General features: G+C 37.9%; 1 protein-coding gene across 1 annotated transcript in view; it reads right to left on the bottom strand.

Moving 5' to 3' along the window:
- Window positions 1-1,844: 1,844 nt before the first annotated feature.
- The window catches only part of LOC122792188 (hairy/enhancer-of-split related with YRPW motif protein 2-like), a 161,686-nt gene continuing 145,754 nt past the window's right edge, over window positions 1,845-17,776 (bottom strand). Inside the window, exon 6 of the mRNA XM_044059913.1 lies at window positions 1,845-6,806. Coding sequence (XP_043915848.1) covers window positions 6,076-6,806 — 731 coding nt within the window. The 3' untranslated portion in view covers window positions 1,845-6,075. The remainder of the gene's footprint in view (window positions 6,807-17,776) is intronic.

Raw genomic sequence — 17,776 nt, forward strand, 5'->3', positions numbered from 1 at the left:
CCTGTACGTCATATACTGGAAACTTCTTTCAAAAATTTGCACTACTCCTGAGCCAGACTATCTTCTGAATCTACTAAAATATGTATATATGTCTTATATTTTATATCAGATCCTTAGTTAGTTAATAACTAGGTATGACTTTTCTATAACTATGTCTACAGTTGTCCATACTACTGTATATTTTCTGTATTCTCTATATTTTATTCTGTATCTAATCTGCTGTGCAATATTTTGAATCTTTCTCTTGCAGTGTTTTGCATCTTTGTATATGCCATACAGCCCAGGTAGTGGCTGAAAAAGTTCTTCTACTGGCCCACCTCATCCAGTTAACACGCAGTAAATAAAGCTGTGTGTACAACACGTTGTGTATTTGGAATAAAAAGTTTATTAAGTAACAATCTCAGCATGTGTACATACATAAAATTTCCATTGCAAAGTAACCATCTTATCTTCCTCACTTGGACTATATATGTAGTTGAATGTACAATATGTTGTATGTTGTGTGTGTGTATAGTAAAATTTCCATTGTTAAGTAAAAATCTTATCTTTCCCACTCAGACAATATGTGAAGTCATGTGTACAATATGCTGTGCACATGCACAATAAAATTGTTGTTGTTGTTAAGCAACAATCTCACCTTACTCACGGCAGAGCATATGAAGTCATGTACGCAATATGATACATGAAAGTGGAACTATATTCCCATGTTTCCTTCCTTGTAGATTACTAAATTAGCATGTCTTTTAAGTCTGAAGGAACCCAGTGAGTCTACATGTTGGCTTGCTGCACAGTTTAAGCATGCAAAAGTTTATATGCCTTCTCTTTGTACTTCTGGGTTACACTTATATTTCAAATGCTGAGTGGAGCCTTTGACATACAAATCAGTAAATATAGTAACTAGTGATTTCTTTGTGTCCTGTTTTGTGGATGGAAAAGTTCCACAAAATTGCACTACCCCCCCAAGCTGGTGTGACCTTGAAGATGATTACATTTAGGGGGGAGTACTGGGGGGGGGGTGTTCCAGACTCTTTATCCATTTTTGCTCTTCAACTACTTAGATGATGAACTTCTACTGTCCACTGGAGACCTGCAAATGGAACCAAAGCACAAACCTGGGGACAACCACCATCACTCTCCCTCAAGCTAGGCATTCCAGTCCTCGCTCCTTGTGCCACTATGCTCCCAAGCTACTTGTCAAACTCTGGCCGTCTGGGCTTTAGTAGAAACTTTATCCCTTTATTGCACAGGTGCATGCTTGTAGCCCTGGGTTTGACTCCTTCCATCTCACTTGTGTGCTGTGTGACTCTAAGTGAGTCACTTAAAATGTTTTAAAACATTTGTTTAAGTTACTTTATGCGCCATGACCTGCAATGCCTACTCTGCCATGATGCAGTTTCCCTCTGGTCAGTCATATTTTAAAAGTCCTGATTATTTAATAAACTGCTGAAAATAGTATTTTCTGTAGCCTGAAATATATTGACCTTTATGACCAGAGATATCATGTTAGGGTTAAAACTTATCTTAAGCAAATGGGCAGGAAGTATATAAACTTTTTTAAACAATGTGTGTTCATAAACATAGCATTCAGTACAGTATATTTTCAGCAATACTGAGCAGATGTCTCTTAGGTTGGTTATACAGCCCAGAGTTAATAACTTTGCTATTGATAACTTAAACTAGCTGATTTATAAGGTGTCAATGCACAATCCAGAAAAGAAGACTGCATGGCAAAGATGAGCAAAGGCCCTCATTGGTGCAAGAGTCAATTCCTTCCCACCTTCGCTAAAAGAGATGACCCACAGTGATGAGAAAGTTTTGAAATGCTAACAGAAATGACACTGATGTAGTTCTTGGAAGCTTCTTTTTATTTAAAGTAACTTGTCATTTATTATTACATTGCAACACTGGTATTATGTCAATGGAATAAAATACAGACTGAAAATGGCTGCAAGTTCATTTGTAGGAGGATGAAATTCTGTTCTTGCATGTTCAGTGGACTTTGGTATATATCACATTTTAACGAAGAGTTCCCACATAAAACATCTCTTATCTGTCAAATGCTCTGTCATTTTTACTGAGTGCTACACTATCTGGTTTTTATGGTTCAGCATATTATATTCCTTGTGAAAAAGTTTGTTGGCCTGTGCATGTACTTAGGAATGAGGACTATAATACAAGACAACAATGTCCTTGTAGAGATAAAACTGTAAAATATACCGATACTTTTGATATATCTTGTGAACCACAGCTCTAGGCTGAGAAACTGAATATCCCCCCCCCCCCCGACCAGAGTTAGGGACATAAAAAATGGCTGCCGGTTCTTGTGTGCAGTGACTTGATGAGTAAAATGCAAGGAGACAGTTTTCCATTTTATTGAAAAAAGTTTATCTTTCCATTCTGTCAAAATCATGAGATTGGGAAACTGCATGAGGCTAGCTGATAATTCAAATGGGCTACCCAGGCAGCAGGCTTGCTTCAGTCGGTATAAATATGTTTGCTACTGAACATTGAGAGTTTGGCATGACCAATGACCAAAGACAACACTTACATGAGGTCACACTAGAGAATGCTACATTTGGAAAGGTCAGAATATAAGCCAAACTTCACATATACCATCACAAATGGAAAAATGAATATGACATAATATTTCCACATTTAGCCAACAGGTGTCAGTAGAGAGTCTAGTAGATCAACATAAAAGCAGGAGTCTTGGCCATGACCTTGAAATATTTATCCATTGCCACACTGTCTTGCTTAGTTCAACAATCACTGCTTTGTACTGTAGTCTGGTGGCACTCATCACAGAGTGGTTCAGCAATGCTGTGGTTAGTATTGCTGCTTTACAATGTATGGTTTTCCGGTTTGAGTTCCAGCTGGGGAGCTTTCTGTGTGGAGTGGAATCTATTGCTCTACCTTGTGTCCAGGTTAGTTTTGCTGGAGATTCTATTTTTCTCCCACTTTCTAGATGTATGTTAGGTAAATTCATGGTCCTCTGAAGAGCTGTTAGAGATGTGTGTGTGTGTGTGTGTGTGTGTGTGTGTGTGTGTGTGTGCTTATATGCTTTCTTACATGGGACTGGAATCATATCCTGAATTGTTTCTTTGTATTATACTGGTTACTTGCAGTGACAAGCTGTAGTTCCCATTTGACCTTGTAGAGGATAAAATTAATATTGGAAAATGAATTAATGAATTTCATAAATACTAACCAATCATAAAATCAATCAATTTAAGGCATGCTATGGCAGAAGAATTGCCAAAATGATAATAATTAGCTTACTTGTTTGAAAAGGAAACAAGTGTGCATAGTGACGCACACATAACCTCACTTATTTACTGTACATGTAATGCAGCTATAGTGTCTACCGTATATTATGCTTGTAAGGGTGAGACTTTGAAGTCTGATGACCTTGCAGTCCCAAGATGTGCTGGTACCAGTCCTAACAGTGCAGAATATGATAAGTCAGAGGAAAAGAGAGAGAGAGACTGGGGCAGAATATGGGAGGGTGGGACAAGATGGTGGAAAGAGGTTGTTGCTGAAAAATACAGTTTTCTCTGGTTTCTGTCAGTGTATAATGTGGGAAAGTGACCTGAATCTCTTTACTTCAGTGTTCAAAACCTTCCTGTAACCTGTTGAGATAATGATTGCACAATAGAGGATAATATTAATAATAATAAGAAAGTAAAATTTGTGTCCTATGACATTGCCAGATAGTGGCAAAAAGAAAGAAGACAACACTGAAAATAATGGTTCCATAAAAAGCAATGGTTTCTGGGGGATAGAATGCTCTTCTGGTGATATATGTCAGATTCACTGGCCACAAAATTTGTAAGTACCTAGTGAGTTTTACTGATACTGGCCTAAACCTGAATAGAAAGAAAATAGTTTCTTTCAAGACTATCGCCATGACAATCAAGGCGTGTAAGTGGAATGAATCTCAATGTCATCTTTTTCACCTTTTGTATGGGACAGTCCAAACAGCCTGTTCAAACTACTATTCATGTATACTCTGATTATGTGCTTAATCTGAATCAGGGTTGTGAAGGAGCCAGAGCCTATCATAGCACTTAATGAGCACAAAGCTGAGATACTGATCCTTGATAGGAAGTCAGTCTATAACAGGGTCCCCCATCCACATCTACAGTCAATTTAGTGGACCATCCATTTACCTAAATCATGTCACTGGGATGCAAGAGGAGACCCCAGATCCCATGGCACACTGAGATACAGAGATGATGCAGTGAAATGGCATGGAGACACAGAGAAGACATGCAGGTTCTACACAGAAGGTATTTCAGTTAACTAAAATGGACAGTTAATAGCTGTGAGACACCAAAGCTAACCTCTCTTCCACTGTGCCACCCTAACTTGTAGAGAGCAAAAACTTTTTGTACACCTCAGGGGACACAAAGTGTCTCATTGTGAGACTTCTTTGAGTCCTTCTAAATGGTACCAAAATCCTTGTGTTTTCACAACCCTAAATTTCACATTGGATTTAGTTGCTCCATGTACAAAATAATTCATGTGTGTGTAAACAGGCTGAATATTTCTGATGGCTTGTTTAGTGCCCAGAAAACCGACTCCTATTTATAAAACACATAACTGTGCACACTGCCTCATTTTTTAAATGAATGACAGTAATGTTTTAGTCAGTTGTAGATCAAAAAAAAGGGAAACACGGTCCACTGTTTATAAACTGCACATGAGCTTGTATGCATGTGCAAAACTTGCATTTTGGTGCCAGTTTCTTATTGCTTGTTTTAGAGAAATCATGTTATCCTATGAGTTAATATAGCACCATGTACCTGGGTTGTATGATGTACTATTCTAAATGCAAATAAAGGTGGGTGTTGATACTTTGTTTAAATAATACAGGTTGAGTTTACACCTGATTTTTTTCCTGCTTTATTCCATAACTGCCATATTTTAATACAGTTCTCGTCTTTGTCATGGATCTTAACACTTCTTCCTGTTATTTCCTTGAAAATCTTGTACTACTGGTTTAACAGCATGTGGCATAAAGATAAAGTCAGGCAGCATGAAATGATATTATTAAAAGCCCTTCTTAGACTTTAAAATAAAGTAACAAAGCAAGTATAAAATATATATCACAAAACATAATGCCAGTGTGACTGTATCGTGTGCTTCCTTATTGTTTTAGCTAGTTTGGCAAGATTTTTACAGTTGTTTCTTTTTTTATTAGAAGCTGAAGGCTACTTTTTCTTCTCACATAGCATTCACTCACAGCCTCTTCTCCTCTGTAACTGCTGCCCCATATGGGGAACACCCTGATCTACATGAAGATGGTCCATGTGGTATGGAGACATCAGCATCTGAGTCAGGCAGTACACTGTTCTAATGGAGTTAATTTGGTCCCATTTAGTGTAGACACAGCTTTAACTGGAAGAAGAAATGATGCATCTGTAGAGTTAAAGTTCTGCATAAAAAATGATGCTGTCAGTTATATAACAGTGTAACATGAATAGCATGGTGGGAATATCCACAAGTGGAATATGCTGTCTTCTGGGCATACAGTATTTCTCAACATAAGCAAATATTGTCCAGCGTGGATACACTGTGACTGTTGTTTACCATTCTCACACTGATTTTATTATCTCATGTGATATTCATCCAATCTTCTTTGAATTAAATGTCCATCTATATCTGAGTGACTGAAAATTTAGTGCTGAAATCACCTCCTGCTGCATGTTCCAGCATTATTTGTGTGAATGTGGATATAGTTCTAGCATCAAGTGCCAGCCAACGATTTATATTAACCAACAGAAAGATGAGTATAGCACGTTTTGGGACTTGTGTGACAGCCTTGTTTTTGTGGTGATCACGTAATCACTGTTTGCAGATCACATCCATCCTAATGGTTACTGACAAAAAATGTACATTTTGCTTCTATCTGGAGAGCCTTGAGTTTTTTACTTTCAGAATGTTATGGTCATTTGCAGTCTTCTTTGTGTCTAAACAAATGCTGAAGTTACTCTCCTGTTCCTTGAAACCAGATTGTCAGCCGATAGAAAAAAGCAAATCTGCAAAGGTAAATACATTCTTTACATTTTATTTTCAGAAAGCACCAACTTCCGCTGTCCAAGATTTGTTGAGTTTGGTTGAGCCAGAACTGTTTAGTTGAGTAGAGGAATGAGGAGTAGATAGATTTACAAATGGTCCAAAAGGTAATGGGATGGGCCCCCTTGCACCAGCTGTAGATAGTAGAGATGATGTTAGCAGGTTTCGTGGTGATGCTACTCTACTCAAGGTGTTTGATGCTAGTACTGCTCGGTTTCTACTGGATGCCACATTGCTTAAAGAGGCCTGAGCAGACGTAACAATGGAGGCCATTCCCCTTCGTGTGGATCTCTGATGTGAAAGAATGCTGGATAATGCCATGTTGGGAAGCTGACCTGGTGCAAGCTGAGCTACTCCTCCTGGAGAACTGCTTAAAGGAACAGTCCGTATTGTACATGCAGGATAAGCCAATGCAGATGCAGCTAGGACTGCAGGCCCTGGAGTGATGTCTCCTGGAGACAGATGTAATTCAGTGCTACTCTTTGGAAGAAGACCAGAGAGTGGAGGATAGGACCATGGCCAGGATGGTAATTGCAAGATGGATGCATTGGTGGGTGAGGGCTCCATTTCAGAGGCATAATGGCTCAGGTGAGAGACAAGACGGACTCTTAGTGGGTCAGCCTGATCTAGTCCTTCCAAGGAGCTCAGGAATCTAGCAACCTCTGCAAGGCATTCCCGGAACCCAATGGTTCTGTAATCTACTGCTAATGTGTAGGCATCAAAGTAACCTGAAATGTAAACAGAAGAGTAGATAAGAGAAGTCATGAGAAACATTAAATAAAAAATAACTTTTGACAGAAAATAATTAATAACTAGATAATCTTTCACTGTAGTAGTTTCAAGGAATTGTGTACCATCAAACTAATCTATATTCATAATCAATGCCTGCCAGTTATAGCACTAACCCACTGATGGTGAGGTGACAACCATCTATAGCGCAGCACATCTAGAGAGGAGATTTATATTCCACAGTGCAAAAATATTTTTATTATACCATTCTCTCAATCCCAGTTCTGATTCTCTCAATCCCAGTTCTAATGATCTTTGCCTCACTGATCCCTTTGGTTGTATGTTTGCTTACTCATTGCTGAACTTTGGTGGAGAAACTGACTTGAGGTTATTGTGATGGGTGCTCTTTATCTTGGGCCAGTAATCAAGGAGCCCCAATCCTCACCACTCACACTGGTGAGAGGTGGTTACTAAAAATCAGACATTGATTTACACAGTATTTCAAATGCAGCTGTCTGCATCAAGCACATTTTCCTCCAAGAGCACACAGGGAACACACTCCACTAGGACTGGACTCTCTATATCTCCATATGCCAAAAAAGACCCACCTTGGAGCACTGTATACTAGTTTCAATTATCTGATGCACTTGAATATCTGATTTTTCACACACATATACACATATGGGAAAGGCTGACACAGATTCACCAGCTGTTTCCCCTTTCTCCAGACTACAAGGTAGATTAAGGTAGATTGCTGCCACCAGCCAGATACTTTAAGGCTCTTCCTACAAAGGGTATCCAGTTATGCTGTGTCAAATTAATACTGATATAAATGGTAGAGTGTGACCGAAGCTGTAAGGCTCATCAGAGTAGCCACGGTGTCACTAAAATAAACACAAGTACTTTCAAGATGTTAAAAGTATTCTCTAAAAGACCAGCTACAATGAAAAGGTATAAAAATATTTAATATTGGATAATAAAATAGAGAACAGGAAAATAATTAATATTTAGTTACAATAAACAGAGTTTTCAGTCACAAAAATATAAAAATAACACAGTTGGACAGAATCTCACAGATGCAGAAAACGAAATAACACTAAGTAATTTCACTTCCCTTTTTCTAACTGAACTAAAGAGAAACTGTCCCTAGTTAACTCACTTAGTATCGTAAGGCAAGATGTACTGCTGAGATGCTAACTTTCACAAGGCAAGATGATATGCAACACACTGCCAGAAATAATTAACAACTGAACAAATGAACTGTGATGACTGACATAGATCTTTTATATCAGATTCCAAAGAAAAATAAACAATGAACTGCTGCTGCCAGAGTTCTGTCCTTCAGCTGGTTATAGAATGACGTCATATCTAGTCTCCTGATTCTGGCACAATACACATTCAAAACTCTGTTATGATTCTGTTGCAGCATTTTTAACATAAGCAACTTTTACAGATATATTTTCAATACAAGCATCTGTACAAATTAATGTGACAGTCAAATGACATGATTATTTACAAAACTTCAGCCAGCCATGCTGGCATATGCCACACATACACTGTGCCACTTCTCCTGGTACAGCTGGCAGTACCGCACAACATTGCAGTTATGACTATAGATACTTCCAGTGAATGGAGATGAAAAGGTCAGACAGAGGGGACCAGTGGCCATCATATGTGAAGTCATATAGCTGATTTTTCTGTATCATTCAATGTCACAGCTATGTAAGTGTGCACTGGGAGCTAGAGGGGACATGCACAGTCCTGTAATTTTTCTTTGGACTACTGGGAAATAATATATTTAAGCTAAGCATCTGCCTGGACTCTCTCAACCTTCCCTGAACATTTAACTACAGTATCTCTTTTCATAGCCTCCTTACCTAAAGAACAGAGAAACACTCTTCACCCCCTCAGGCTGATTTAGTCCTGAAAACCAGATATCTGACATCCAGCCCAACTTGCACTTATTAGAGCAGGACATATGTCATGTTTCTGAACCATAGCCATGTGTTTACATACATCCACAATATATTCAGTGCTACAAGTGGAATATGTGATGAAAAACAGAATGAGCTCCCTGCTCAGTTTTCAAAATACCAAGTTTATAGCATCAGTAGAAACCATGTGCACTCATTTCTCCTAATATTTTCATCTGTGGATTATTCTGATGCCTTATTATCATTGTGAGATCTTTTCTATTATTAAAAGAGTATATTTTTATACTGAAAATATATTTTGTGTAAAATAAGTAACTAAGAAAACACATAGCCTGAATGTATTTCATAGTATAATGTAGGATAAGGCAACAAACAAATCATTCAAACAAAGTAGCAAATGTCTGTACGTATAAGTCCTGAGAAATGTTGCCACAAAAATTACTCATTCTGTACATACAACTGTTTTATGTACTCTACATATTTTAATAATTTTATTTGGGTATCCTGTTGACGCCCGAGTTTGTAAATACCTGAGTTTGTGAAAAACTGATTTTATCTTTGTTTTTCAGCTTACTAGTAAAATGGCTCACTGGTTTTGATATATCAATACCAAACTGGTTCTTTGGAGTTTATTTCACTGAAAAGCAAAACATTTCTGCTTGCTTTTTTACTATAACATTTGTTAAGGTATCTGTTGTGTACGATGCAGTTATTGTACATTCTTAGTGCTGAATATTTCCTATTGTGTTATATACTTTTTTTCTGAAGTTATTTGTCACGTTGCATTAAATGTTTTAGCTTGGAGCTATAAAATGTTTTCACATGATGATCAGTGAGTTTGATAGGGGATCCACTCACCTCTGGTACCACCTACCTTTTACTTTTAGGTTCATAGGAGATTACTAGGCTAATGGCTCAAGAGCCTTTACAAGCCTAGCCAACATAACCCGATTTTACTCAGTATATGTTCCCTAGGGGCAAGAAGATGGCATGGGTTTGTATGTATGCCTTGTGTATTTTACAGATTGCCCTGTCCATAAAGGACATAGGTGCCACCCCAGGTGTGAATTTGCAATTCCCTATTTATCAATCCAAAATCTTCTTGAAGATGGCTAGAGAAGGACTCCGGTTAAAGTGAATAGGAAATCTGTTCCAGAGAAGGGGCAATGTCTGAGACATATATCTGTCTCTCCAGCATGTGTTGTTTGAGTCACTGACTAAGTTTAGATCCCTAGATCAAGTGAGCCTCGTGCTATTTGAATTGCAGATATGCAGATATGTAACAGCTCCATCAGGGCTGGATTTTTGAGTGCCTTACAGGTCAGGCATAGGTCACCCCTTAATAGTTGGTGGTAGTAGACAGAGTAAAGGGCTAGGTCTTTTAGTCTAACCTCATAGGACATGTTGTTAACACCCTGTATTTTCTTTGTGAGGAACCTCTGAGGTCACTCCAGCTGCTGTAAGTGCCTAGTCAACTTCAGGATAAATGGTGCATTGTACTCAATTATTGGTCTAATAAGGACTGAGTACAGTGGGACTATAATTTCTCTGGATCTGGATTCCATACCCTTATGTATAAGTTGTGCAATATAGAAAGACCTCCTCGCCACTGTGGTCACATGACAGTCAAAGTTCAGGCTATTATCTATCTATGTACCTAGATCACTCACCTCTGAGTCTACTGTTAGTGATGTGCTGTTAATGTTGTACTTAGCAGGGATATTTGATATCCCAAAGGGTATGATAATGCATTTCTTTGCATTTAGTTTCAGGCTGTGGTATGACATCAATAATTTGATTGATTTAGACTCTCCTGAAGGATATCTACATCACTGGGGATTCAATCATAGCCCCCCAGCTTGCAGTCATCAGCAAACTTTGTTATCCAGAAGCCTTCCACCTTGGCCTTGGTGTCTGAGAAGTATATTCCAAACAGGAGTGGCCTCAGCCCTGCGCCCTGTGGCACACCATTAGTAACTGGTCTCTTGCTGGAACTGGATTCACACACTTTAACCATGTGTCCTGTCCGTGTGCCAATTAACTATCCATCTGGTGACATAATGCCAAATTTTGTGAGTTTACTTATAATACCTGAGTGGGGAATTGTCGAGGTAGATTATATATATTATTCTGCCCTCATCCATGGCCTTAGTGACTTTCTCAAAGAAGTCCACCAGATTCGGTAGGCATGATTTGCTCTTGACAAAGCCGAATTGGGTCAGGTAAAGTGTTTGGAAGTTTTCTATGTCATTATTTATCAGGTCCGTGATTATTCTTTCCATGGCCTTACAAATAAGACTAGTCGGACTTATAGGTCTGTAATTTCCCAGGTCAGGTGATGGTCCTCCCTTATGCCAGGGGATTGACTTGCTGTTCTCCTCTCTATTGAGACAAAGCTGGTCCTGAAGCTGTGGTTAAATAGAGATCCTTTTGGGCCTGATCGGTCATGATTTAAGCTATTTAAGAGGCAGCCTGGTATGTCATCGGGCGCCATTGAAATCGTATTTTTAGCTTTAGAGAATGCAGTGATATCTATTCCTTGGTGTTAATTGGTGGAGGAGTGGTGGAGGGTATTTCTTAGGGGAGAACAGAGGGTGATAAGGGAGAGACATTTGAGCTGAAATTATTAGCCAGCAGATTTGCTATACCTTCTGTCTGAGTATAGGTGATACCATCTATAACTAATTCTGTACATTGTTGGGTGTTGCCCTTAAGATTGCGGACATAACTGAAAAATGCCTTATGGTTATCCATAGCTTTGGAGGATATTTTTACCTCAAAGTCTGCTTTCAGAGACTTTATTAGTTCCCTGATTTATTTGTTTATACTATTGAGGGACTTATTGCTCTTGACAAGATTTTCTTCCTTTTGTTGTACAACCTGTTAATACCAGGGGTCCACCAGGGTGGCTTGTTTTTGCGGTCTGATGTGAACTTATTTTGGTCTGGTACTGTCATTTTTATGCAGTTGTTAACATGCTCATACAGGGCTTTTATGTACACCTCTGCAGAGGCTTCTGTGTTTCCGTATTTGGGGGAGCTTGGAATCTAGCTATGCCATTACTTAATAGGAGGTAGTCTGCCTTAGAAAAGTTCTTAAAATGTTTGGGGTTAGGTAGGGGGTCTAGTTTTAGCTTTATTTCCAGGAAGACTGCCTTGTGATCTGATCTTACCAGTAAGGACATCACACTTAGGGGAGTGCAGCTCTCTCCTATATTTATGAGTACCAGATCTAGGACATTTGCTTCCTTAGTGGGAGTGCAGATCAGCTGCTCCAGGGCATTTGAATTTACAAAAGCCAAGAAATTTTTGGGCTTGCATGTTAGTGGCTGTGTATCACTCCCAGTTAATGGAAGGGTAGTTAAAATCACCCATGAGTGTGGTATTGGGCTAGATGGTGAATGATTCAAGTAACTTCAGGTATGATGTGTGGGTTTCTTGGTTCATGGTGGGGGACCTGCAGTTAGCAAGAATATGGTAATATATTTTTTCCACTGGTTAATTGGACATGGAGTAGGTCAGGCATATCATATTGTTTGACCAGCCTTGAGCTGTGCTTATCCTTTATGCAGACAGATGCACCTCTGCCTTTTGCTCTTTCATGTTCAGTGGGTGACTGAAAAGTATGAAAGGTGTTATAGCCATGCACTGCCATATTCTATGGCTTTGAACCATGTTTTTGTAACTGCACAGACATCAGCATTCTTTGTGGTGGGGAAAGCTTCTAGGGGTACAGTTTCTTGTTCAGACTCCTAGCGCTGAACAGTAAAATCTTTAGCTTGTTTTGAGTAGCTTTTGTTATGTTGGATGGTTTGTCTGTTTGGCAATGCCTACAAATCAGTATGGGGTGGATAATGTTTTGGTCAATATCTAAAAATTTAGAGATGATAGGTGAAGACCATTCCTGGCAAAGTGGCATAGCCTATCAACCATGTCCTCTAGGCTGACAAATATTGGACCACTATGGCATGACACCAGTAGCTATGCCAGTTGTTAAAGTCAGTCATTTTTGTTAGTATTGTGGCATCATCCTTGGAGACTGTAGAATGCTGCTCAGTGTTGGGCTTATACCTTCCTGTTGCACATATTCTGAGAGCTCAATCATATCTCTTGTCATATAGTCTAAAGAGGTACAACTCAGGTCATTCATGCCCACATGGACTATGACTGAGTCATATTGGTACTTAGGGGTAACTGAGCTGAGTGCTTTTGTGATCTGATGTTTCCTGGCGCTGACAGGCAACTAACTGCAACCTTCTCTTTATCCAACTTGGTAAGGGGGGCTTCAGTGTGTCTCACAACAGCGTCACTTATGACCAACCAGAATGTTGGGTTGTGGAGTGTTTCATCTTATGGGCTTGGTAGTTGAGACACAATGAAATGTGGCTTTATGTGTTGTGCTGGTAATTATCTTGTTTGCATGCATCTGGATTTTCTGAGGACTATGCCTGAGAGGCCTTTGAGGTTTGGGTAAGTTACATGTGAGCACCTCCACATATGAGGGTCTATGTGTGTTCATTTTTGGGTGCAGTGAGTGGTGTGTGTGAGTTGCTGACAACCTGTTTGTTACGTTTTGTGTCTGTATGTGAGAGTCTAGCCACCAGTTGCAATGTGTAACTACATCTCTCACATACTGTATTTGTCTATTCAAGAATCAGATAGTTTCAGTATACATGAGGCAATTGCAATATTGATCCAAAACTGTACAAATGGAGAAACCCCTTTAGCTCTGGAGGCAGATAGAATTTCCATGGGACCATAGAAGAACCACCTCTTCGTACAGATGTTTTCCACATTCTTTGAAAGCTATTATTCTAGTATGTCTCAGGTGTAATAAAAACAGGTTTAATATAGAGCAACCATAAATAATACATCTTTACTTTCCAAAATATTACCCTACCAGAAAATGAAAATTTCAAATTCATAGGTTCATAGGCTTGTGGGTGATTAGTAGGCTAATGAACCCAGAGGGCCTCTTTAAGCCTAGTCATGCTTCCCAAATGTATCTGACAAGTTGTGATACCCTAGGGTTATTTTAAGGGGTATACGTAGGCTTGGGCATAGGTGGTCAAACATTTACAGGATGCTTCTGTCTAATAGAGATACAGTTACCAGACCAGGGGGAAATTTCTGATTCTCCATCTACTGGTCCAAATTACATTTGAAATAGGGTAGGGAAGAACTGTTTCACATGAATGGGAAGCCTGTTCTGGAGATGGAGTAGTCTCAAGACATGTACCTGTCCCTCCAATGTGTCCTGTTTATGTTGCAGATGAGGTTCAGGTCCCTAGATCGGGTAATTCTGATGCTATTTGTTTTGCAGATGTGCAACAGGTCCATCAAAGCAGGATCAGTAGGCCAGGCATAGAATGACTCTCAGCAGTCTTTAGGAGACTGAGTATAGGGATAGGGCTATGAGTCAGACTGCATGTTGTTTGCACCCTGTAATTTTTTGTGAGGAACCTCTGTGGACAATCCAGTTGTTGCATATACCAGGGCAAGTACATATCGAATGGTCTTTGCACTCAGTGGTTGGTCTGATGAGGGCCAAGTACAGTGGAACAATGACATCCTTAGACCTAGATGCCAATACCCTTGTTTGTAAGTTGTGCAACATAGAACAATTCCCTTTCTACTATAGACACACAATAGTCAAAATCCATTTTACTGTCTACATGTATTCCCACATCCCTGACTACTGGATCAACTCCTAGGGGTGCATTATCAATGTGATAGTTTTTAGGGGTAGCAGTCTTCTCAAAGTATGCACGGTTTTGCCCTCCTCCATTACTTTGGTGACCTTTTTGAAAAGGTCCACCAGGTTGAGTAGGCATGAACTGACCTTGAGGAAAACCAGACTGGGTTGGATCCAGTATCTGCAGGTTTCCTATGTCATTGTTTATCATTTCTATAATACTTTAGACCATTTTAGTGATCTTGGCCATTAATTCATATATACATATATGTGTATGTATCTGTGTACATGATCACTGAAATAAATTGAATCGATCATTGGTCAACATCTGTTTTAGCTAACAAAATATGGTTGACTACTTAGATAGTTGACAGGTGTGCAAGACTGAACAATTACCAGGGTAGAGAAATATGCCATTTCCCAGAGATTGTGTGATCTCAGAGTTACTATATATAAATAGCAGAGGGTGTGGAGGGCACAGGGGGACCTCCCCCTTGGAAAAAATTACATTTTATTTATTTAAGTTCAATTTTGCATGTACTAAGATAGCTGCTCAGAGCATGCATAGTAGCATGTTGATGTTTGCAGGGTTGACTCGATGTAGTCAGCTTTGCAAGTCTTGATCTTTGGGTATTTCATTTAATTTCAGTACATCTATATATATATATATATATATATATATATATATATATATATATATGTATATGTATATTGCATTTGCACATAGGTAATGTGTTTATTTTAATTTGAAAAATACCACTCCAGAATCTTTATCTTGCTTGCTGTCATAAAATTAGAATCTTTGAAAGTATCTGAATTTAAAGGAAAAACGTTTATTCAAAAGGATTTATTGTATAACTAGTAATTTCCTGAATAGTTGCAGTTATAAAAATAAGCTGAAGATTTTTTACTTCTGAAATAGAATATCACCACCTGCATATGGTGCAATTTTACACTTAGTTTGAACAATCTCTATAGATTTAATTTCACAACCTTTTTCTACATATCACAATACTGGATCACTAATTTATGAACCTATAAAAAATCAATATTGATGAACGTGGACATACCTGTATGACCCCCCCCCCACAATTTGGTAATTTGTTATTGATGAAGATAACATTACTTATTCCAATTTGAGTTTTTTACATAGTGCTTTTACTGAATTTATAATTCCCCTTTTTTATGAATCAATTAAAAAGAGATTAGATGAAACCTTAATGTATTTTATAGATAAAATTTGAATTTTTGACAAAATCTCTGACCTTTAGCTAACTGCTTATAATTGACATTCATTAGTAACTTCATCGCATGCAACTTCTGGATTAAGTGATTGTATTATTGTTTCTCCTGTTACCTTAGTCTTTTAGAAAAATGTAATGAGGTACCAAAAATAAATGCCATAAACGATACCCATGATTTTGAAAATGATATAGTAGTAAAACCATTATTACCCAGACATTCTTGTATATTCTTAATTATTTAATTGATGTATATTGCCAACACCTTATGGTTAAATGTTGTATTCTGGCCCAAAGAGTGTTTCTTTGTCATGTCTATGCCACCACTATAGTTGAATGGTCAGATAACAATCATGATTTTATAATCATGTAATTCCCTAAATTCAATAAAATATCAGCAACAAAGAAATAAACTACCTGAGTAAAGTTATCGTTCTTTAAACTGTAGCATGTATAACCTTGATATGAAAAATTACTGGAAATCCAGTAATGTTTTAGATGAGAAAAAAACTTAGAAACTCTATCAAATTAGCTTTATTTCCAATATAATTCCCCATATCATTTGTTAAATGAACAGTGCAATATCTAACTAAAGTAATATATATTTTTATTTTAGCTGTATCAATCCTTTATTCATTCAAGAATTTGTTATATCGTTTAAAAGAAGCATGTATAGACCTAAGTATAAACTAATTTTATCATAACATTTAACGAGAAAATTCTACCTCAATTATCCTGATATTTCTTAATTAATTTTGCTTCTGTACATTTAATCAAACTCTGCTGACTTACTGCTATTAGAATTCACATATGCCTGTGAAAAAGCCATACTGTTTGTTAAAATGATGTGCTTATCTGCTGCTAGCTGAATCACTTTTAAACAAATTAAATCTGTTTAAATAACTTACTTTTCTTAATATAGTGGTTTAAACCATTGATATACATTTCAACATTTTGTATAATAGCCACAATGAATTTCAAGCCAAATATCTTTTTCATTATATCTTTGATGTGAACAACCCCAAAAAGAAAAAAAAAAGTAAAGTCCAAAATGATCATGTATTCCACAAAATTAAGGTAATTATTCCTGCACTTTCTTTTTTATTCTTATACTGATGAGAATGTCAAAGGGAAATCTGCATGTGTTGCAATCAAAAAAGTTAGAAACAAAAAATTTGTGGCAATTCCTTTTTGCCATAGGAATTGTCTCAAATTATACAAAATATCTTTTCTAGGAAAGAGTATCTAGTAGAAAATCCTGAAAGAAATTAACTGGTGAATACTGTAATGTTATTTTTTTTTTAATTTAGAGCAATGGAGACACAATTTTATCTTTGCCCAAGATCAGGGGAATTTAATGATAACCATCCGTTTTTGTACCTGGTCTGGGAAGATCCAGTCATTGTGTAGTGTTCACTTTGAATGATTGCATTGACATGATTGTGAGTTATGTAAATATTCTAGGATCCCAAGAAACCTCAAATTATACCTCCTGGAATGGGATTCCAATGATTAAAAACCTCTCATTTAACAAAATTAACTCTGATTTAATTTTAAGTTTTTCCTGTTTTAATCCACTATCATCATTTTAAGATCCAATATTTCAGACTTTATCTACATTTGTTTGTCTAACATTAACAGACTTGGAATAACTTACTGTTGTCTTTAATTTTTTTAAGTCCTCTGCATTCTGTTTAACAACATTCACTGTAGATGTCAAAGTATCTATTTTGTTCATTAATCTGTAAGCCTAAGCCAGGGGAGCTCCTGCTGTGTGTTGTTTGGGGTCTACTTTACTTACCCGAAAAACCACATCTCCAACATTTACTTCGAGATGAATACACCTACAAACCAGAAGACCGACATCTGGAACACCAACATTCCGACCCAAGGTAAGTAACCGCTTGGCCATCCTGTTGAACTTTGCCCCTTACCCCCAAGGTAGTGCGATCTTGGAGTTGGTATATTTAGTTAGGGGGTGTGTGGGGGTGAAGCCCCCCACATAGAGGGGTGTGGCGGGCGAAGCCCCCCACATGGGTGGGTTTAGTTTTTTTTTTTTTTTGGGATGGCCAAGTGGTTACTTACCGCAGGTTGGAATGC

The sequence above is a fragment of the Protopterus annectens genome, chromosome 1.part2 (assembly GCF_019279795.1).
Source record: "Protopterus annectens isolate FY-2018-M chromosome 1.part2, PAN1.0, whole genome shotgun sequence".
NCBI classification, from domain to species: domain Eukaryota; kingdom Metazoa; phylum Chordata; order Ceratodontiformes; family Protopteridae; genus Protopterus; species Protopterus annectens.